We start from the raw sequence: 23,105 nt of genomic DNA on the forward strand, positions 1-23,105 counted from the left end.
TCAGGGGGTAGGAAAATTAAGGTCCCCTGGTGGAATGAGGATTGCAAATTGGCAATCCAGGGAAGATGGGCGGCTTTAAAGAGACTTAGGAAAACCCTCAGGTTGGAGGACGTTATAGAGTATAAGAAGAAAAGGACGATAGCCCAAAGAACTATAAAACGGGCCAAGTCCACCTCTTGGAAATCATTTTGTTCATCAGTTAATCCGGATATCCCTCTCAAAACTATATGGGGAAGAGTCAAAAGTATACAGGGAGTGAAGTCGGGAGGGAGATCTTTTCCAGTGATCATTTCCCAGAACATAGCCCTGTGTTCTAATGCAGACAAGGCAGAAGCCGTGGGCAAATCATTTTCTAGTAGTGAGAATATCATAAAGGATGACGTTTTAGAGGCTCGTTTTCCCCAAGTTGTAAGTCAAACCAGGGTGATCACCAATACAGTTCTGCCTTCAAACCCTTCACTCAATCTTGACTTCACTATTTGGGAACTGAAGCAGGTGATTCGTTCGGTTAAGAATAGCGCCCCAGGCCCAGATCGGTTATCGTTCCTTATGTTCAAACACTTGGAGGATCGGGTGTTGAGAGTGTTCCTGAGTTTCTTCAATAGGATTTGGGCTTTAGGGAAGCTTCCCGGCGATTGGAAACACGCTATTGTAATTCCTATCCTGAAAGAGGGGAAAGATGGCACCGTCCCATCTTCATATCGCCCGATCTCCCTTATCTCAGTTGTTCGCAAATTAATGGAGAAAATGGTGAATAACCGATTGGTCTTCTTCTTGGAAAAGAACAACCTATTGTATAAAGGCCAGAGTGGTTTTCGAAAGGGACGGTCCGTTATGGATCACATTTCCGCGCTGGCAAATGATGCAAGGAAATCCCTAGGTAATCAGGAGTCTCTTCTGGGAGTGTTCCTCAATATCCAAAAGGCATTTGATTCAGTCTGGAAGAATGGCCTCCTTTATAAACTGAGTAATCTCGGGGTCAATGGCAGAATGCACAATTGGATTGGTGACTTTTTATCGAATAGAACATTTCAGGTGAGGGTTGGCCTGAGCCTCTCCTCTTCGTTTCATTCTGAAAAGGGCAATCCTCAGGGAAGCTGCTTAAGCCCAACACTCTTTAGTATTATGATAAATGATGTTGCCTCCATCCACAAGCTCCATAGCAAGTTATTCCTGTTTGCTGACGACATTGCTATGTGGATTCGGTGTAAAAATCTTGCTACTTTGAGTAAAAAACTCCAGGGCGATATCCGGCTCGTGGAGAAATGGGCCGAAGACTGGGGTTTTAAACTATCAGCTGATAAGTCCAAGTTTATCATATTTTCCCATAAGAAGAAAACGGATGATATAGCAATGGTAATTAATGGCACTTGCATCCATCCATCTCGAGTGGTGTCTTTCTTAGGAGTCACCTTCGATAAGGGACTCACCTGGACCCCGCAGGTGAAGTAGCTGATAGGTAAATGTGCCAAAGGCATAAATTTATTACGTTGTCTCTCTAGAACAGAGTGGGGAGCACATCGTGACAGTCTTCTCATGATGTACAAAGCTAAAATTCGTTTCCACCTCGATTACGAATGCCTGGCTTTCGGTGATATGGCCAAGAGCAACCAAAAAAAACTTGACACTGTCCAGTCAAAAGCCCTTCGTGTATGTTTATGTGCTTATACTAGCACTCCAGTGTTGTATATCAGTGGGTCAAGGCGGTTCCACCCTTCTGGTGGAAATAGGTGAGATGCCCTTGTCCCTTCGCTGGGAGATGCTGAGAATGAAATATTGGGCGAGATCCATTTCTTATGGTGACAGCCATCCTGGCAAATCCTTATTTGAAAATTGTTGGGAATACCTGAAGTTAGACAACAACTCTGCTTCCTTGCCTCTTGGCCTGACCTGTATCAAGTTAGCCAAGAAAATTAAGCTGGACTCCCTTCCAGTCAGCCCCCAACATAAAGTCCACATTTGGCCCCCCTGGACACTCGAACCCGTAAGTCTCCGCATGGATCTCTGGGTAAAAATGGATTAAGTTAATCCTGTGGTAAAGCGCAACTTGGCTATCGAGTTTATAAATAAAAGTTGGAGTCAATCTTTGCATATATATGCGGATGGGTCCAAAGAACCCTCTCTAGGAAGGGCAGCGGCGGCGATATGTATCCCCGATGTCCGTGTGGTCAGGACTTTTCGGTTTTCTCGACGGAACTATTTGCAATCATCCTAGCTATGGAATGGATAATCGAGTTCAATCCTCTTAGTGCAGTTATCCTCTCGGACTCACTTTCGGCATTACAGGTGTTGGAATCCTTACAGGGTGGCTGCAGGTATGACTTGGTCCTCGAAGCTTGGCATTTGTATAACATCATGAACTGGAGGGGTCTGGTGGTGGATTTGTGCTGGATCCCTGCTCATGTGGGCATCGGGGGGAATGAGGCCAGTGACCTTGCGGGAAAGCAGGCCCTCAGAATGGACAATGTCACCCAAATCCCCTTGGGACCTTCAGAAATCATTAGTCTGGTCAAGGACCGTATTGTGGGAAAATGGCAATGTCAGTGGGACTCCTGCACAAAGGGGAGATTTTTTCACAAGGTGCAGTCGGAGGTGGTTCCGCTTGTTGAGCTCCCCAGGCTCTCCCGGAGGGACCAGGTAGTGCTTTGTGGAATAAGACTCGGGCACTGTCGCTTAAATGCATACCTCCATAGAATTGGATGTCACCCAACGGGGTTCTGTGATGTGTGCAGAAAACCTGAAGATTTAAACCACTTATTTCTAAATTGCCCTCTCTATGGGGAATCGAGGCAGCGTCTCGTACGGTGTATAAGAGTTATGGGGATAAGGGTGTTGGACCTGCAGGTGATGCTGCAGCGGATGAACTGGAAGCACCCTCAACTCTGTAAGGCGGTATTAAAATTCCTGAAGGAATGTGGGAGACCTATTTAAAATGTATCTGCCTTTGAAGTGCTATGGCTGTAGGCGGTTTTTATCAGATTCTGGTGCGTGGTGTGGATAGAGCCTCCTGGCTCTGACAGCGCCATTAAACCCTCAACCAAAAAAAAAAAACCTTTATGACGCGGCTCTTGGACACATTTGTCCTTGTTTTCTTTCCCGAGTGGGTAAAGGCGGTTCTTACGTGAGAAACAGACATCAACCACATACCACTCGTTGACGGGACCCCCCCGCCCCCCATATACACGACACTGCACACATACACACAAAAACCCATCTGTACTCGAGCTCAGGGCCGGATTTAGGGGCATGCTACCCAGGCAGGCCTTGGATGCAGGACTCGGGGGTCATGCCGCGATTGAGGTGAACCTGCCACGGAGCTATCCCAGGCAAAAATTCCTTTCCTGGAGTAATTCTCTGCACACTACTGTAGTACGACCTGTTACCAACTATAGCATATGAGAGTTCTACTGACGTAAAGACGACTACTCTCATATACTATGTAGAAACATGTGGAGAGTACGACTCATATACCTATCTATCTATCTTCTATCTATATATTACTGAAACTCTCATCTTGTGTGTATGCATGTATGTACATATGTTCCCGAAATACAGCCAAAACGGTACATGATAGCGCAAAAATTTTCAGCCCACCTTACTCACCATTCGCCTGCGGTGTGCAGTATCAAGTTTCATTAAAATCGGGCAACGAAAAAATTCTTCAAAAATAAATTCCCGATTCAGTCAAGTACTCTTCGGGAGAATTTGATCAATGCAAACAACCTCAGCGGTATAGTTTGCTGGAGCTATCCTTTTTTCTTTGTTTTTTTAAATAGATTTTTTTTATCAATCACTGTCATAACGGGAACCCAACGGGTTCACGGGTCGTCTGGTGTATTACTAAAACTCTCATTTATTATGTATTTTCCTGAAATACAGCCAAAATGGTGTACGATAGCGCAAAAAATTTCGGCCCACCTTACACACCATTCTCCTGCGGTGTGCAGTATCAAGTTTCGTTCAAATCGGGCAATGAAAAAAATATTCAAAAATCAATTCCCGATTCAGTCAAGTACTCTTTGGGAGTATTTGATCAATGCAAACAACCTCAGTGGTATAGTTCACTGGAGCTATCTTTTTTATTGAAATGATTTTTGTTATCAACCGCTGTCACAACGGGATCCCAACGGGATCCCAACGGGTTCACGGGTCGTCTAGTATACTCTACTTCGAACAGTAGCATTTTTGCCTGGGATATAACAAGGAAATTTGACATAGACCATTTGGCCCATCATACCTGCGCTGCACGCTTACACCATCACCAGGTTAAACTCGAGTTCATAGCACACATCACCCTGTGAAGTGCATGGGCGGGGTCTACGAGCAGATAATTTGATTGGTTGTGATGATGTAAAATGCCAAAATATTTTGTCCAAGTCCTCACAGGGACAAAAAGATCCGGCGGGATAGGCAAGCTGGTTTCAACCACATGAGCAACGTATCGCTCTTCGGACGAAAATAGTACAACACGTTGATTCATCCTCGACGCTGCGAGAATGTTTTCGAGCCCAATGAGCTCTCCGAAACCCACTACGACATCATTAACACTGACTCCATCCGGTGGACAAACTATTGTTGCGGGGCCGGACATCGGCCGAGAGCACGACCGCGAGATGGAGCTGCAGCGTGGCTCGACCGATCGCCCGGAATTTAGGTCGTCACTCCGGAGAAGTCCGGAGCCGACGGGTCCTGACTGGACCGAAGATCGCCAACAGGTCACCCGCATGGAAGTAGGGTAAGAATACTGGTTCTGGCTCACTTTTCCCCATGTAAATGAATGGGGGATTTTCAGCCATGAAATTTTTCTTTTTTTTCCCCTAAAAAAATAAATCCCCTTTTTAGCCCAAGGTATATTTATTTGTCTCCCCTTTTAACCTAGGGGCTCTCTATTCAAATAACCCATACAACAAGATAAAGATTTGTTCAAGGTGATTCTAAAGAAATATCTGAAACGTCTTAGCCCCGGGACACTCTTTATCAAATAACTGATGCATATTGTTTAGCTCACTCATTGAACCTATAAACATTTGTTCGTTCTCAAATTCCTTCAATAGTTTAATTTTCTTTGCACAATAATCCCCATCTAAAATATTTAAAAACAAAACATTTGAATCTTTATATTTTTTAAGATACCCCTTTTGTGCCATTACGAAATGATAAGCTTCTCTTAATGATCTCATCTGACCACCTCCCGAGTTGCATATCATTTTGAGATTGTAGTAAATTATTTTTCCATTGTTCAATTGATAACCATCAAATTTTTCAGTCCATTCAAACATATTTATTATTTTCTTTACATCCTCTAACTTATTGGTTTTTAAATTGATTAGCATATTTGTTTTATTTACCTTTGTTTTAGATATTTTTTCAATAAGACTTATTTGATATTTTTCACATTCATTATGTTTTCCATTTATATACCAAGACTGAGATTTTCTCCACTCTTTAGTTTGACTAATGCTTGGTTCGACCATTTATATATTGTGAAAAACGCGGCGGTAGCCCTTAAAAACCCTAACCCATCTTCCCATCGTTAAAACTTGTGTCCATATGGAACACAATCTATTCTATTCACTCTATCATACAATACCCATATGGAACACAATCTATTTTATACACTCTATCATACAATATCCATATGGAACACAATCTATTCCATTATCTAAAATAAATCTCTTATCATCAAAGGCTCCTAATGCCTTTTTATTTACTTCTTCACTATATATCTTATGTTTATAACTTCTTATTGTATTCATTTTCCTATATTCTTCTTTCTTATTCATCAAACAATTATAATAATTTCGAAAAGTTATTGATTTCTTTATTACATATTTCTTTATTCCCTTTAACCTTTTATCAATCTGATCACCATACTTGTAAGCATATGCCTTTGCTCTCAATCCTATAAACTCACTCATTACTTTTCCACCCAACTCATCCTTAAACTTACCAATAAACTTTTCATTCTTTTTTGAAAATAACTCACTCTTCTTACTAAAATTACTTGTATCATATACTCCAATGTTTTTCTTCATATCTTTATAAACATCGTCAGTTTTTATATCCAGAATAAAACTATCAGTGTCCAAATACAACAATGAAACATTTTCACCATACTCTTTCTTTAAATCATTATACAAATAATCATACATCAATATCTTTGATAAATCAAGAACTGCTGTTCCAATATAAATTGGTTTATCCATGACAATACTTTCCTTTTTCATATGAATAGCAGAAAAGTTCTCTGAAAAAACCTCTTCTCTCTCAAAACTTGGTTTATTTATCAATCTAGAAGCTTCTTTCCAAGATGTTGCAAATCTAATGTTTTGCCTGTTTCTAACATTCTCCATTGTCTTTCCAAAGACAGCATTATTCATCAATTTATATAATTCCCCTTCAAATTTTACTTTTGTATTTGTTCTCATATCTGTATTGAATTTAATATACTTTTTCATCCAAGGACTTTGTTTAAATTTTAAAACTCTATGAATTTTAGCTACTCTCAACCCAGCAGATAAATATTGTCTCAAGTTCCTTTGATGCAAAACATATCCCTCTTTATCATAGAATGTTGTTAATAACTTTTCTGTTGATTTACCTTTAATATTAAAACTTTTATGATAATCACTTAACCATTCTTTCTTTGGGGTTTCTTTCTCACATGCAAAAGGAAGATCTTTATGCTTATTATGAAGATCACTCGGGTACCTCAAATCAACTTCAAAATAATAACCTTCTTCTTCCTCATTCAAATCCTCTTGAGAAGAAATAACAATATTCATCAAAGCCTTTTCATAATCCTTTTCTTCCACCCACTCTAATTTACCATAAGGCAGAGATTGAGACATTGCCCATCCATACAAATTATTAGCATCAAAGTACATCAAATAATTACTATCTTTTTCACTCTCATAATTTGGAAGATATTTATTATTTGCTTAAGCATATCTTTTTGAACATACTTGTGATATTCCACCTCTCTTAGACTTCTCAATCATCAAAAGCATATCTACATCACTGACTAAATCTATATCTTGTTTTGTCATTTTCAACATTGCACTCCAAGCTAAACCAGGAGCTGTGAAATAGTGGGCAGGATCTAATCCATAACAATTTTTATGATGACAGAGTGATCTAAAAGCTTCAAACACATCAGCTAACAATAAAACATCTGTTTTTAGATACAAATCATGATATTCTCCAAGGTTCTTTATCTTAAATATTTTCCAAATTTCTTGTGCGTGTTTATATTCCTTATCACTTATCTCTTCTTCATAAAGGTTATTATAGAAACTTTCTTTTGAAGGAAGTTGTGTTTCTTTAAATCTCATAAATGAATCCATATAACCATAAGGATAAATTCCCTTACTTGTAAGAATTTTCTCTTTACTTTGAATTTCATTCCTTGTTTCAATTTCCTCTCTAGTTAGAATGCCCTCTTTAATCAGAATTTCATCTATAATCAGAATTTCCTCTTTCGTTAGAATTTCATTCTTTGTTCGAATTTTCTGTATAATTAGAATTTCATCTTCAGTAAGAATTTCTTCATTAATTTCCTCATTAATTAGAATTTCCTCTTTACTTTGAATTCTCTCTTTAATCTGAATTTCCTCTTTAGTTAGAATTTCCTCTTTTGGAAAGAATGAATTAAGATTTGGAAAAGAGCCCGTGGAGCTTAGATTTGATGCGAGGTTGGCTAGTGGTGTTCCCATAAACTTGTAAGAATCAAGAAACCGAATATGAGTTATAGGTTTTGTGAATATCATTTTTGTAAATGAAATATACTTTTGACTTGTGTTTGTTATGGCAGAAATATTCCTTGGTGTTTTTGAAAGTTCATTTATAAATAGATGTGTATCATAGTTGGCGCTGTTGTGAAGAAAGACTGGAATAAAAGAAGGTAATTTATGATTAAGATTACAACAGGAATGAGCGGGACCTCTATATTTACCAGTAAGATGACAATGATCCCTAACTTTAGACTCCTCAATTTCCTCCTCACAAATATGACAGATATTGTTCTTTCTAAATTCTAATTTTTCTTCTTTGGTTAATTTCATCGGTTCATTTGTTTCTTTCATTAATTTAGTTAGTCTTATACAATCCTTTTCTAATCGTTTTACAAACTCTTGTGAAGCATTTTTTCCACTATAATGTTCAAGTTTATTATACTTTTCTCCAACAGATGATTTGATATAATAACAGAAACCACAAGGAATATGTTTTTGATATTTATTTGTATATGATTCTTTTGGATTAGGAGAAGCAGTATTTATCTTTTAAGGATACACTCAAAATCAGCGTATATCACAAATGGGTGCATGATAGATTTATTATAATCTTCAAAAGAAATCTTTTCACCAGGTTTAGGCATTGTAATTACAGCTGATTTATGATTACTACAATATTTTGAATGTTGTTCTAATCGTTCTTTTGTATGAAATGAATTAAGACATCGCTTACAAGGATATATTTTGTTTGCTGTTCTGAATACCTGAGAAGAGATTAATCTTGATAAATTATTGATGTATGTGTAATGTGAATTCTTTCCAACACTAAAATATAAAAGATCAATGTGTGTTTCTTCATTTTTATAGTTGTTTGAAATTTTTAATATTTGAACTTTGTTTGTATCCGTTAATCCATATACATTAATAGAAAGATTATTCTTTTTCTCAAATTTAGGAATATCTGTTAGTGGCATTGGGAATTTAAAATGTTTAATGTCCAAGGTATTCTCATATTTCATATATTGTTTTACTCTTTCTGAATTACATTTTGGTGGATGTAAGTGAGCAAGAACAGACCAGAGAAAACATTTATTGTCATTATTCTTAATATTAACAACTGCCTTCTTTCGTTTTATTTCTTTTGGTAATTCAATATAAGAAGAAGCTTTAAGAGGGTTTGATTTTAGAATGTGTATATCTAAAAAGATGATTTTTTTAATATTGAATCCACTTCCTACCACTGTATTATCAACATCCTCCTCTTGTCTTGATAGTTCTTCATAAACCCCACTATTCAAAAAATCTTGAAATAATGTTATAAAATGAAGATCTGTCCTCATATAAGGAGTTTGTTCTTCATCTTGTCTTTTCATATTCATTTTCACTCCCATATAAAACTTTAAAGTTTTCATTTCTTTTAATGTCTTTTTAATAAATTTTTCAACATCAGGTTTCACTATTTCAATTGATTCAGCTATTGATGATGGACCGGGTTCTCCAAATTGAAAAATCCTTATTTTTATATGCCCTTTAAATGCCCCATCAGTGTTTTCAATATAATAGTCTCCCTTTACGTTAAACTCATTTTTCTTGTGTTTTTGTGATTGAAGATGTCTATTATAACTACTCTTCAAAACATCCTTTGAGCAGATATCACAATGTTTTCTTTCCAACTCAAGAGGAGATATTTTATGAAATAGATTAAATGTGTGTTTGTTGGTTCGGAGGTGTTTTCTATAATGTTTATATTCGTGATTACAAACATCGCAGTACGTTGTATTCACCATATTTATATAATAAAACTTTGCTTAAACTAAAATTTTCTTGATGAAAATTTAGTTTATTTTACAGATGAATCTGTGCTTAAAACCATTTTATCCTCCAACTTTTTCACTTAATAAATACAATGTTTCAAGACACAAAAGACAAGTTTCAATTAATCTCTTCATTTGTTAAAGATACTGAGAAATATGTCAAGGATGTAAAATTGAACAAAGATAAATCTAACAACTATTGGATAAAAACAATTATGGTGGATATGATGAGTTCTTCAATTTACTTCAGTGGAAGGGCTTTTAGTATACCTGGAAGAACATCAATTAAGGTATCTCTAACAAAAGTTTCTCCTCTCCTTCTGGCAATATATTCAAAACTAGAAAAAGCAATGAAACAAGAAAAGGTATCAAAAAATAAAAACCTTATGGATGAAGCTTTAGAAAGAAAAGATAAGACCATCTGTAATATGCAAGGAGAAATTTGTATTTTTTTCAACAACCCTAAAGATATAAATCCTGATGAAATAAAGGATGTTAATATATCAGGTGAAATGACATTTCGTTCAATTGTAGTTAAGGATCATTTTAAAATTACCTTTAATATAAAAAATGTAGCAGTTGAATCTGTTAATGAAAAAATGTATATCGATATCGATGGTAATGTTTTTTCTACTAATTAAATGAGTCAATATTCAACTGAAGATTTTGAAGATTATGAGAGTGATTATGATACCGAGAGTTTGCATTCAAACGATAGTTATGGCACCGAGAGTTTGTGTTCAAATGATAGTTATGAAAGTATAGATGATTCTGAAAGTATCGAAGATGATATCGAAGATGAATTTCAGTTTGAGTAAAGTTTTACTTTATAAATATGAATAGTTTACTCGATTTTGAGCCTCTTGAATTCCATGATTCTCCATATGACAAATTTGAGAATTGTCCTGCGTGTGAAAGACGGGGATTAAACACAGAGTCAAAAGCCTATAAACAATGTATATTCTGTGATTATCTTCTAATTAATGATAATCAAAAATATAAAAAAGGAAAATAATTCTTTTAGATTTACACCAAAAATGAATTACTTTACAAGATTGATTAGAGAAATGAATGTAAAGTACGAGGGTGATAACACACCTTTCCTTGCAAGGGAAGAAACTGAACGTATTAGAGAAATGTTCAAAGGATTGTTGTTATATATTATTCATGGATGTGATTTTCAGGGAAATATCAACACAAGATATTGCATAAATAAAATAATGGATTATCTTGAAATTAAACCTGAACTTAGGATAAAATAGAGTTTCGAAAAAAGCCAATAATAAATTAAATAACCTGTTTTCCAAATATATAAATGAATGATTTTTTACCCATTTGGGAAAATAAGATAAAATTTGACAACCATAAAAATCTCCCAAATTCATTAAGATGCCTCATAGTTGGTTCAAGTGGATGTGGAAAAACCTGCTTACTTTTAAAGATGCTCCTCACTCCCAACTTTTTAGATTATGATAATTTAATAATTTTCACAAAGTCGAGTTTTCAACCAGAGTATCAACTACTCTCACAAGGTTTTAATGCTGGTCTTCAAAAAGAAGATATAATCGGTTTATTTAAACTTCAAAAAAACCGAAATGATTTTAACATTGAAGATATAATACAACTATTTTGTGATACACAGAGATGTAAAAAGAAATCAAAACCTATAACTTGTATTCTGAGTGATAATACGGATGATATACCGTCTCCCCAAGATTTGGATAAATCCAAAAAGAACCTCGTTATCTTTGATGATTGTGTTAATGAGAGAAACCAAACGGTAATGGACAGCTACTACACAAGAGGGAGACATTCTTCTTGTAATTGTATTTATCTTAGTCAATCGTACTTTCAACTTCCTCGTCGTTCCATCAGATACAATGCTAATACTTTTATTTTATTCAAGTTAAATTCAATAGATATAAACAATTTTTGGAGAGACAATTGTTCTACATTTTGTAGTAAAAAGGAATTTGGGGATTACATGAAACACACGACTGAAAAATATAAATATATTGTTGTGAAACAAGATGAGATATTAAATGATATTTTTCAATAAATAAATGGATGCGAAAGAAAGAGCAAGAAGATTTAGGGAACATCAAGAGTTGGTTTCAAAAGTTGTAAAACAACAGGAAGACATAAAGAAGAAACGCAGACAAAAACTAACGGGTGAAGAAGCATTTGAAAGAAAACAAGAGAAATTTTTTAAACCACTTTTAAAAACTTCCCAAGAAAAAATTATAGATGTTTCCACAGTTCCCACAATAAAATATACTCCCAGAAAGCTCCAAATGTTAAAAGATTTCAGTCAAATGACGGAGGAAGAATTAGAGCATATTGGAGAATTAGAATATCATGATGAAGAATTATTTCAACAACTGGAAGAGATGAATCGAGCCCCTGATTATATTGTGAATGCTCTTCAAAACAATGAATATTCAGCGGATTCAAAAACCAAAGCAGGACTCATTCCAACAGAACAAACAGCAATATTTCATCTTGTTCAAGAAAAGGTATTGATATTTAATGATGAATTAAGGTTCTTGAGTTCTGCTCAACCTCCTGTTAAACTAACTCCGAGATTAATGTTTCTTCTCACAAAAGATGGAAGACAAGGTTCAACTGTGAGGGATGAATCAAAGTATATTGATAAACCATTGGATATGGAAAATAATGATGATAGAGTATATATTGATCTGCTGAACACTCTAAATTATAGGGTTATTCTTTCTGGTAAAAGTAGGAAGAATGAGAAGGAGAAACACATTATTCAGGCTTTAAGTATCCTTGGTTCAGGTGTTAGTTTTCTTCCAAATGACCCATCGCAATTAGTTAATAGACTGTTATTGTTGTTAGGCAGTAAGAAGGCTGGAAATAACAATTGTTTTAATGAAGCATCAGCCATTTTAGACCAGTTGATGAACATGAAAATAATTAATAAATATCAATATAAAGACATTTTATCTCATATTAAATAAGATAAGAAGCACAATCCTTAGTTTCAATTTCACAACAAGCGACCACACATCTTCATTCCCATACCCACTACAACTTGACACAACAAAAGAATATGAGGCATCTTTATTGTCCATGGAAACTTATAATACCTTATTTAATATAACCGAGAAAAATGACAAGTTTAGTTATAATCCGGGAAGTGGATACAAAACGATAACAGTCTCACCCGGAGCATATGAGATTTCTCAAAGAACAGGGTGATGAACCAAAAAATATTGTTATAAACATTCAAAAACATACTTCAAAATCAACGATTAAAGTTAAAAATAACTACAAGGTTGATTTCACAATTGATAATTCATTTAGAGAGTTATTGGGTTTCTCCTCAAAAAAGATTGAAACTAATGGGACGTTTTACAGTGATAATGTCATTCAAATATCCTCAGGAATAAATTCGGTGTTAATTCACTGTGATTTGATTGATGGTGCTTATAATGATGGAAAAAAACAAATACAATATTTTCATTCAGCGCATACTCAACCCCAATTGGTTATAAATTCAATATGGAACCTAAAAATTTGGTTTATCTCCCTGTGTCAGGAAAAACCATACACAGAGTAAATTTTAGGATAACCGACCAAGATAATCGTGTGATTTCTTTTAATGGAGAAGTTATATCTATCAGAATTCACCTACGTGAAGTTTTCCAATAAATAAATACGATGGTTATTGTGAGGAAACACGAGTTGGGAAAATATAAAATAATTACAGGGGATGGGATGTTCCTTTCCCCATACTACAAGGGTGAAGGTATGTATCTTGGTAGAGGATACTATAAACCTAAGAGACAAAGGGGTGTTGGACATCAATTTAGAGGAGATGGGATAATTGATACTCTCATGGGTATTGGTTCAACTATTCTTAAACATAAAGATCTAATTGGTTCAACTGCTTCTGCTGTGGGAAATGTAGCAGGTGCTGTAAAGAGTATAAAAGATGCTCAGAAGGAATCTCATAAATTACAAGCAATAAAAGAAATTAAGAAAGGCAAAACTCAGTTGTCCCCCCAAGAACGACAGAAAATAATTCAAATACTTGGATCAGGGTTTCAAAAGTTTTAACATCTTTTTTCCTAAATAAATACAAGTATGGAAGCAATTGATAGTATCTATGATTTGGATGATACTATTATTATCTCAAACTCCACTAAAAAAGAAGATTACTTCAAGGTAAATGCAATAACTGGAACAGACTGGAATACGAATGGTACAAAAAGTTTTGAAATAAATAATCAACAAACCTATTTGAATCTCTCCGAAAGTTTCTTGTTGTGTAAATTTAAATTCACTAAGGCTGGGAATAACACAAACGCTACACTTGTAAATGATTTCTTCTGGAAAATGTTTGATAGTGTGCATTTGTATATTGGAACACAAGAAGTTGAAGCGGTTGATTATGTCTCTGCTGTATCTGAAATGATGAAATTTACACTCTATACATTCAGTGATAGAATGGGAAAGGGGTCTGTCGAAGGTTTTATTCCTGATATGTCAACGGGAACAAACACAGACCCTGGATATACTCAAAGGAAAGGAATGTATAATGATGATACAAAAGCAGAAAATAGTTTTACTGTGGCAGTTCCTCTTAAAGGTATATTTGGATTTTGTGATCATGATAAAGTTCTGTATGGTCTTAAAATTAGATTTCAACTACAGAGGAATGATAATGAAAATCGATTGCTTTTTGGTGTTGGTAATGCTTTTGGTGATCAGAATAAATTTGTAATTGAGGAGATGAGTTGGTATATCAGTGAATATACTCCTAATCTTAAAACAGAAGAGATGCTGAATCGAAGACTTAACTCAAAGAAACCACTCAGTGTATCATACCTCAAAAGAAGATGTCAACACGTTAAACTCAACCAAACTACTTACACGTGGAATTTGGGTGTTCTGGAAGGAAAGCCACGATATCTGTGGATCATTTTTAAAAAGCCAGATGGTGATACTGCGACTGATAAGAATAATGCATTGAGTGATAATGCTATGGTGAAACAACTTCGCGTTTCTCTAGATGGAACATTTTATCCACGAGATAGATTGGAAATTAATTGGGAAAAAAATGATTTTGCTGAAGCATACAAGTCTTACCAAAGGTGTGTGAAAGTAATGGAAATAAAGAACCTATTTTGGATATGACAGCATTTAAAAGTTTGTATACAATCTATGCGTTTGACCTGAGCGCTCAAAAGGAAACTATAAAGTCTAATCGAGTGGATACTTCCCTATACATTGAAAGAGGAGAGAGTGAAGAAGTTGATACATATTGTTTGCTTTTGGAAGAAACAGAATTGCAGATTAATACAGATAATGGTGTGATGATTAGTCTCACATAATTTTTTGTTAAATAAATGAGTGGCAAAGTACCAACTGGGGTATATGTTAATCAAATCAATCTTCATAAACTATCATCTTGTGTTCAAAATCAAAAGCCTTGTACGATTAACGTTAATACAATTCAGAGAAAAGGAGCAGTAAGAATTGATGTTTTGCTCACAAGAGAACAGGTTAAAATCTTGAATGACACTGGCTCACTTAAAATTAAAATGACAAAACCAATGTTGAAAAAATATTCAATAAGAGACGAGTGGAGGATTTCTCCCATTTCTAATTCCTTTATTTGCTGGTTTAAGTGCGGTTGGAGCATTGACGGGTGGTATTTCAACAGCAGTGAAAACTGCCAACGAAAGGAAGGCTCAACTCCAGGCTCAAAAAGAATTGGAAATACATAACAAAGAGTTGGAGAAACAAATTAGTGGAAGTGGTGTAATTGTAGATTTTGCTGAAAAACTTGAAGGTCTGCCTGATAAAGCGAGATTGTTAGTTGGAGATATGCTTTCTTCTATTGCACAAGCAGGTGTAAAATTAATGAAAAGAGGTAATGGATTATATCTTTCTAATAAATAAATGAGCATTGATGAGTGGTTTAAAGAATTTGGAAAGAATACAACATCAAATTTACAACTTGTCAAATATTGTAAGAAGTTAAAAATTCATAATGTGGTTATTTGTATGAGAGATGAATTAACAAATGTGCCGAAACATACAAAGAATATTATTATGAACTTAGAAGATAATAATGGGAACGGTTCTCATTGGGTTTGTACTTTTAATAGTCAAGACAAATATTATTTTGATAGTTTTGGTCTTTCACCACCTGTTGAAGTCATAAAATTCTTACAGAATGGTGTTTATCAAACATTTCAAGCCCAAGAATTAAATTCCAAGTGTTGTGGTCAATTATGCCTATATGTGTTATTTCAACTCAACAAAAATAAAAATTATGATATTATTTTTAATCTAATATAAATGACTTATGTTGGTAAAGATGGTTCTATCTTTGGTGTATCCCAAGAACTGGATATTGATTTATCAAATTATTACACAAAGGCACAGGCTGAACAACATAAATATAATATAACCAAAAATATTAACATGAAAAATGCTTATAAATTAAAAAATTATCCAAGCCCGACTGACGCAAATGACTTGGTGAGATTAAACGATTTATCACAATATATATCCTTAAATAAAACGGCCGTGTATTCCAAAGATACAGAAGTGTTGATATTATCTCCAGGTCATACAGAATTCACAGTTCGAATTAAAATAAATTTTTATAAAGAAGGGCATATCGTTTGTATGAGAATAGAACAATGGGGGTATGATATGAATGATTTAGGGTATAATTGGTCATTTAAAATTGGCCTCGAAGACCTGGAACAATTAAATCAGTCTCGTAAGGAAGAATATTATCCACTTGGTATCGAGAATGAGTTTTGTGGGGGCACGATTAGTAAACAACAAATAAAAGAATTTAATAAGGGTAAATATAATAATGGTTTTGCCCTTGTTTATCTCATGAAAACAGAAAAAACAGGATTATATATAATAAGTAAGGAAATACAAAATGATTTAACTATGGGAAGATGGGGAGGTGTTTCGTGCCATAATATTATTCTAACATATATTTCTAATACATAAATGACAGCAAGAAGGCTTCAAGAAAATTATCATTTCTGTGTCCAAGCATACCTTCAAGAAAAGGGTATTCGGTATTTTAATAAATATGTTCTACAACATAAGAATGAGGTATTTTCAATAAAAGATTGGCATTATGCTGATGTTGATAAACCGACAACTTTAGATTTAATTAGAATGTTAAATAATGAAAAAATTATAAAGTTAAGAAAAGGTAAGGCTCTTTTAGAAATTCAAAAGAAATTTTATTGGTTTCCTGTTGTAAAAAAATTATTTTGGATACAGGAATAACAAGAAATCCTGATGAATATATGTATGATATTCTATGGGGTGTAAGCGATTCAAGGATAATAAGGGATGAGGAAGGAGTTGAAGAAGAGAGGGAAGAGGAGGAAAAGGAGAAGAGGGAGAAGAAAGAGAAGGAGAGGGAGGAGAGGGAGAAGAAAGAGAAGGAGGAAAAAGAGAAGAGAGAGAAGGAGGAGAGGGAGAAGAGAGAGAAGGAGAGGGAGGAAAGAGCGAGACAAAATAAATATCAAAATATGGAAACCAGTGAGATTAAAAAAAGATTAGGGGTATTACAGAAAATAACTCAACCCACCGAGGAGGAAAACAAAGAATTGACAAGTCTATTTGCAATACTTTCGACAAGACTATTGACATCGACAAGATATGGATTTTGATTCAAGTTTTTCATTTTTTTTTTTTTCTTAAATAAATGGAGGAGAGAGTGAAGGCATTTCTAAGGATTCTTTATGTTTTAAAAATCAAGATTCAAATGTGCATGTTGGAAACTAAAAAGGTTTTTGCACTCTGCAGGAATTTTTCTCATAAATAAATGAGTTATTGTCTCAAATGTAAAAAGAAAACTAATACTAAAAATATTTCATATATTAAAAGTAAAAATAACAGGGTTATACAAAAAGGTATATGTTCGGTGTGTGGTTCAAAAAAAAATCAATTTATCTCCCAACACAAACTAGGAGGAGATATACAAAAGTTTTTATCAGGAAGTAAATTTACAACTACTGGAATACCAGGGGAATTACATCTACCAGGGTATTCTTTCTGTGGTCCAGGCACAAACTTGGATAAAAGATTAGATGAGGCACACAATCCTAAACCATGGAGTAAATCCATCAATAGGGTTGATGAAGTGTGCATGAGACACGATATTGATTATGGGAATACCACAACGTTGGAAGGAAAGCATGAAGCCGATAGAGAAATGTTGTATAATTTGTCTCTGATACAAAATCCAACCTTGAGAGAAAAAGTTGATCGGTTCATTGTGAAGAAGATGATCAGTGCTAAATTGAAACTTGGTCTTGGAAATTCAAAAAAACTTATAGGCTCTAATGATGTTATTAAGACTGAAGAGAAATTAGCTGATGAATTACATAAACCAATATTCACAAAGTTTCAGAGAAGGAAAGTTTATTCCAAGGAAGTTGATTATATCTGGTCTGCTGATTTGATTGAACTCAATAATGATAAGGGGTACAAGTATGCTTTAACCGTTATTGATTTGAGGAGTAGATATGCGTGGGTTGTGCCATTAAAAAACAAAACAGGTAATACTCTTATGTTAGCCTTTCAACAGATATTTAATAAAAGTAAGAGAAAACCTAAAAAATTGTGGACTGATGAGGGTAGAGAGTTTTATAACAAGACATTTATGAATTTTCTAAAAAATAACAGTATTACATTATACAGTACCTTTAATGAAGGGAAGGCAGTTGTTGTTGAACGTTTTAATCGTACCTTAAAAGAGAGACTATATAAAAAATTCACACAACTCGGTTCACAACAATGGTCATCTTTTATTCAGGATATTGTGGATAAGTATAATGACACGATTCACACGTCAACAAATATGAAACCATCAGAAACATTTACAAAATTAAAATATGAAAAAGAGATTAATGTCAGAAAACCTAAGTTCAAAGTTGGTGATATCGTAAGAATATATAGGTGGAAATCTCATTTTGAAAAGGGTTTTACGAAACGATGGATGAAAGAACTTTTTAAAATTGTTGATGTAATAGATACGGTTCCTTGGACTTATAAGATATATGATTTGGAAGGGGAAGAGATTTTAGGTTCATTTTATTCACAGGAATTACAAAAGACAAAACTAAGCAGATAATACCCATGGGAGCAATGGGTTGTCCCTTCACTCCCTCCTACTATACACCGTTGTGGGCACTCGAGGGCCAAGTCCGAGGTGTATAACAGTATATAATGTGTGTCAAGGGGGGACGTTCTTAGATCTGTGAACCCCAAACACAGAATCCTCAACTGAATAGTCAAGGCTTAACTTTTGTTTGTTAGTATGTGTATGTGTGTGTGTGTGTGTGTGTGTGTGTGTGTGTGTGTGTGTGTGTGTGTGTGTGCAATGGGAGCAATGGGTTGGCGCTTCACTCCCTCCTACTATACACCGTTGTGGACACTCGAGGGCCAAGTCTGAGGTGTATAACAGTATATAATGTGTGTGCAATGGGAGCAATGGGTTGGCGCTTCACTCCCTCCTACTATACACCATTGTGGACACTCGAGGGCCAAGTCCGAGGTGTATAACAGTATATAATGTGTGTCAAGGGGTGGATGTTCTTAGATCTGTGAACCCCAAACACAGAATCCTCAACTGAATAGTCAAGGCTTAACTTTGTTTGTTGATGTGTGTGTGTGTGTGTGTGTGTGTGTGTGTGTGTGTGTGTGTGTGTGTGTGTGTGTGTGTGTGTCCCAACCCTCACATTCAAAATCTCAACCCCAACCCTCACATTCAAAATCTCAACCCCAACCCCCACATTCAAAATCTCAACCCCAACCCTCACATTCAAAATCTCAACACCAACTCAATCCTCACCCAACACAATGTCTTTTTCAAAATGAGATTTCCACCTATATATATTTTCTTTTTACGTTTTTTTTTCTCTTCTTCCAATTCTGTCTTTTAAGTCTTTCAGGTTTGATGACGTAGAAAGGGGGAGTAAGCCTGCACTTTCTTCCCAGAACGAACAATGTATATTTTTTGTTTTTTTCTCTTCTTCCAATTCTGTCTTTTAAGGCTTTCAGGTTTGATGACGTAGAAAGGGGGAGTAAGCCTGCACTTTCTTCCCAGAACTTTCTTGATCTTGCTCCCATCAAGGACCATCCGACAAAGAACTACATCGATAGGTTTAGATCCCAAAGAGTGATAGAACTCCAAAAGTCTCCAAAATATAAATAAATAAAATAGTAATAATAATAAATAAATAAATAAATAAAAGTCTCCAAAAAAGTTTCAAGTGTCTAACATAAACCCAACTTTCCAAGTCTTCAAGGTATAACCACATTCCCGTTGAGTTTCCAAGATATGTATCACATTGTGAGTTATCAATCCAGAACCCACATTTCAAGTATTCAAAGTAAAACCAACTTACAAAGTCTCTTAAGGATAACTCTTTTCCTGATTTTTTCAAAATTTGTGAGTCTCCAAGGTAGGCCCCATATTTAGAACCATCTTGGCAGAACCCTTTTCCTGAGTCTCCAAGGTAGTTATTTAAACCATCAAGGCAGAACTCATTTACTGATTTTTTCAAAATTTGTGAGTCTCCAAGGTAGGCCCCATATTTAGAACCATCTTGGCAGAACCCTTTTCCTGAGTCTCCAAGGTAGTTATTTAAACCATCAAGGCAGAACTCATTTACTGATTTTTTCAAAATTTGTGAGTCTCCAAGGTAGGCCCCATATTTAGAACCATCTTGGCAGAACCCTTTTCCTGAGTCTCCAAGGTAGTTATTTAAACCATCAAGGCAGAACTCATTTACTGATTTTTTCAAAATTTGTGAGTCTCCAAGATAGGCCCCATATTTAGAACCATCTTGGCAGAACCCTTTTCCTGAGTCTCCAAGGTAGTTATTTAAACCATCAAGGCAGAACTCATTTACTGATTTTTTCAAAAATTGTGAGTCTCCAAGGTAAAACTTGTATTCTGGCTCATCAAGGTATAACTTGTTCAGTGGGTATTGTCTTGATAACTCACAATGAGTACTATTGCTGTAAAACTCTTTTTCAGGATTTTGCTGGTCTCCAAGGTATAACTCTTTGGTTGGGTCATCAAGGACGAACTCGTTCTGTAGGTCTTGGTCGCTCATAAGGTCTTCAACCAAGCCAACAATTTCCCCCCAAGTTGTAGCAAAAGCAGTATTTTCATTTTGTATTTCAGATACAATTTCCTGTGAGAGAAAATAATAATGTATTAATTAAGTTATTTAATTATTAAACGAGTCGATGTTTAAAAGGAACTAAAAATAGGAAAATAAAAATCTTACCTCAACAGATAAGAGGTTTGAATCCAGTTCATCAACTTGAAGGTTTAGTTCCATACAAGTCAGAGAGTTCCAAGGAACCCCAAAGTCATCCCACTCAAGGTCTTGCTCGTTCTGTGGGTCTTGGTCGCTCATAAGGTCTTCAACCAAGCCAACAATTTCCCCCCAAGTTGTAGCAAAAGCAGTATTTTCATTTCGTATTTCAGACACAATTTCCTGTGAGAGAAAATAATAATGTATTAATTAAGTTATTTAATTATTAAATGAGTATGCTTCAATCAAAGTAGGAAAATAGGAAAATAAAAATCTTACCTCAACAGATAAGAGGTTTGAATCCAGTTCATCAACTTGAAGGTTTAGTTCCATACAAGTCTGAGAGTTCCAGGCAAGCACACAGCACACCATTGCCAGCAAAAAAAAATGTTTAAAATGGAGCCTGGGCTTGAAGCTTTTATAGGGAAAGACTGGTGGGTGTGGTTTCCTATGGAAATTCCCTGGGCAAGCTCATGCAGGCCTTCTTTGGGCAATTTTTTCAAAACCATAACATGCTGGAATTTTCTTGTGATTTCTTTGTGAGTCAGAGATGAACTGGAAATGATGTAAGAGTGGGCGGGGCTTAGCAAAAGTAGGCGGGGCTTAGGAAAAGTGGGCGTGGCTTATAAAAATACCTCATGAAAAGTGGGCGGGGCTTATCAAAAGTGGGCGGGGCTTAACAAAAATAACCTGTGGCTCAGGAGGTGGTCAGATGAGATCATTAAGAGAAGCTTATCATTTTGTAATGGCACAAAAGGGGTATCTTAAAAAATATAAAGATTCAAATGTTTTGTTTTTAAATATTTTAGATGGGGATTATTGTGCAAAGAAAATTAAACTATTGAAGGAATTTGAGAATGAACAAATGTTTATAGGTTCAATGAGTGAGCTAAACAATATGCATCGGTTATTTGATAAAGAGTGTCCCGGGGCTTAGATGTTTCAGATATTTCTTTAGAATCACCTTTAACAAATCTTTATCTTGTTGTATGGGTTATTTGAATAGAGAGCCCCTAGGTTAAAAGGGGAGACAAATAAATATACCTTGGGCTAAAAAGGGGATTTATTTTTTTAGGGGAAAAAAAAGAAAAATTTCATGGCTGAAAACCCCCCATTCATTTACATGGGGAAAAGTGAGCCAGAACCAGTATTCTTACCCTACTCGTGGAATAGGGTGAATCGCCAAATTTCTATATACCGAAGTATCCACGCGGGGAATCTACCGGGGAAATTCACCCTCGACGGAACTCGTACGAAAACGAGCTGCTTAGCGCGCTCGTTCCGTGTGCGATCCGAGCGGTTTAATCGCCAAGAACCGACGGTCCAAATGTCCCCTTGCAGCCATAACAGCTTTTACTAATTCTCAAACACGCAGCACGCTCAGCCAATGAAGGAATGGACACAACGAGCTGAAACATTCAACAAATGGGGATATTTATTGAAAATTAATGGGGAAATTAAGGGAAGCATGCAAGAAGCAGAGTTAAACCGATCATCATTATTAAGCACGTAAATACAGGCAAAAACACTTATACATTTCATGACTTATCAGACGGGCCCACAGACACACACACGCACACACACCCAAAGAATCGGAACAATAGTCTTTATTCGGACCTTCAGCTCGGAGGGACAGGCGGGCTGAAGACCAGGGTCTAACTTGGACCTGTCCGCCTCGTGCGGTCTTCAAGTCGGTTGGTCTGGCGGGAGGCGAGACGAACCGGGCCTCCTTGACTCCGCTCGGCGCCCGTCCTGGCCACCAAACCTCAACTCCGTTTCCTCTGGAGACGATACGCAACCCTTCCGGCTCTGGCGGCGGATGGTCTTTCTCAAGCTCAATCTTCAGGAGGAGAAGGAGGAGGAGGAGGAGGAGGAAGAAGACGCTCAAGATAACCACGACAAGACCAGCCCAGACCTCTCTCTGCGATGATCCTCTGTTCCATCTTTATACTCTCCGGCACCGCGCAACCCCTCCCCCACTCGGCACGCTCCCCAGCGCATCGGTGGGTAGGGGCTTTGACCTTTCCCCCATTGAGCGCGCGGAGAATCCCGGGGCTGTTCTCTTCTCTGCAGCACTGCCGCAACCAATGGTAATTTCTGTTGTCGTGCCCCTCCCCCACTCAGTCCGCGGAGAATCCCGGGGCTGTTCTCTCCTCTGCAGCACTGCCGCAATGCAACGGTCATTTCTGTTGTCGTACCCCTCCCACTCG

General features: G+C 36.0%; 1 protein-coding gene across 1 annotated transcript; it reads right to left on the bottom strand.

Annotated features, from left to right (window-relative positions):
• Positions 1 to 19,353: 19,353 nt before the first annotated feature.
• On the bottom strand, positions 19,354 to 22,336 carry LOC147013100 (uncharacterized). Its single transcript, XM_085854683.1, has 2 exons — positions 20,866 to 22,336; positions 19,354 to 20,769 (listed from the first exon to the last, which is right to left on the bottom strand). The coding sequence occupies exons 1-2, from the start codon at positions 20,995 to 20,997 to the stop codon at positions 19,732 to 19,734; spliced, it is 1,170 nt and encodes a 389-aa protein (XP_085710809.1). The 5' UTR covers positions 20,998 to 22,336; the 3' UTR covers positions 19,354 to 19,731.
• Between the last annotated feature and the right edge of the window lie 769 nt (positions 22,337 to 23,105).

The sequence above is a fragment of the Eptatretus burgeri genome, chromosome 14 (assembly GCF_056783735.1).
Source record: "Eptatretus burgeri isolate ZD-2024b chromosome 14, Ebu_testis_v1, whole genome shotgun sequence".
In the NCBI taxonomy this organism is placed as follows: Eukaryota; Metazoa; Chordata; class Myxini; order Myxiniformes; family Myxinidae; genus Eptatretus; species Eptatretus burgeri.

Bases quoted from the DNA above. Each gene is read 5' to 3' on its own strand.
- LOC147013100 (XM_085854683.1), bottom strand. From the start codon at position 20,997: ATGAGCGACCAAGACCCACAGAACGAGCAAGACCTTGAGTGGGATGAC. The intron at 20,770-20,865 runs GTAAGATTTTTA...TTTCTCTCACAG, and splicing joins CAAACCTCTTATCTGTTGAG to GAAATTGTATCTGAAATACA.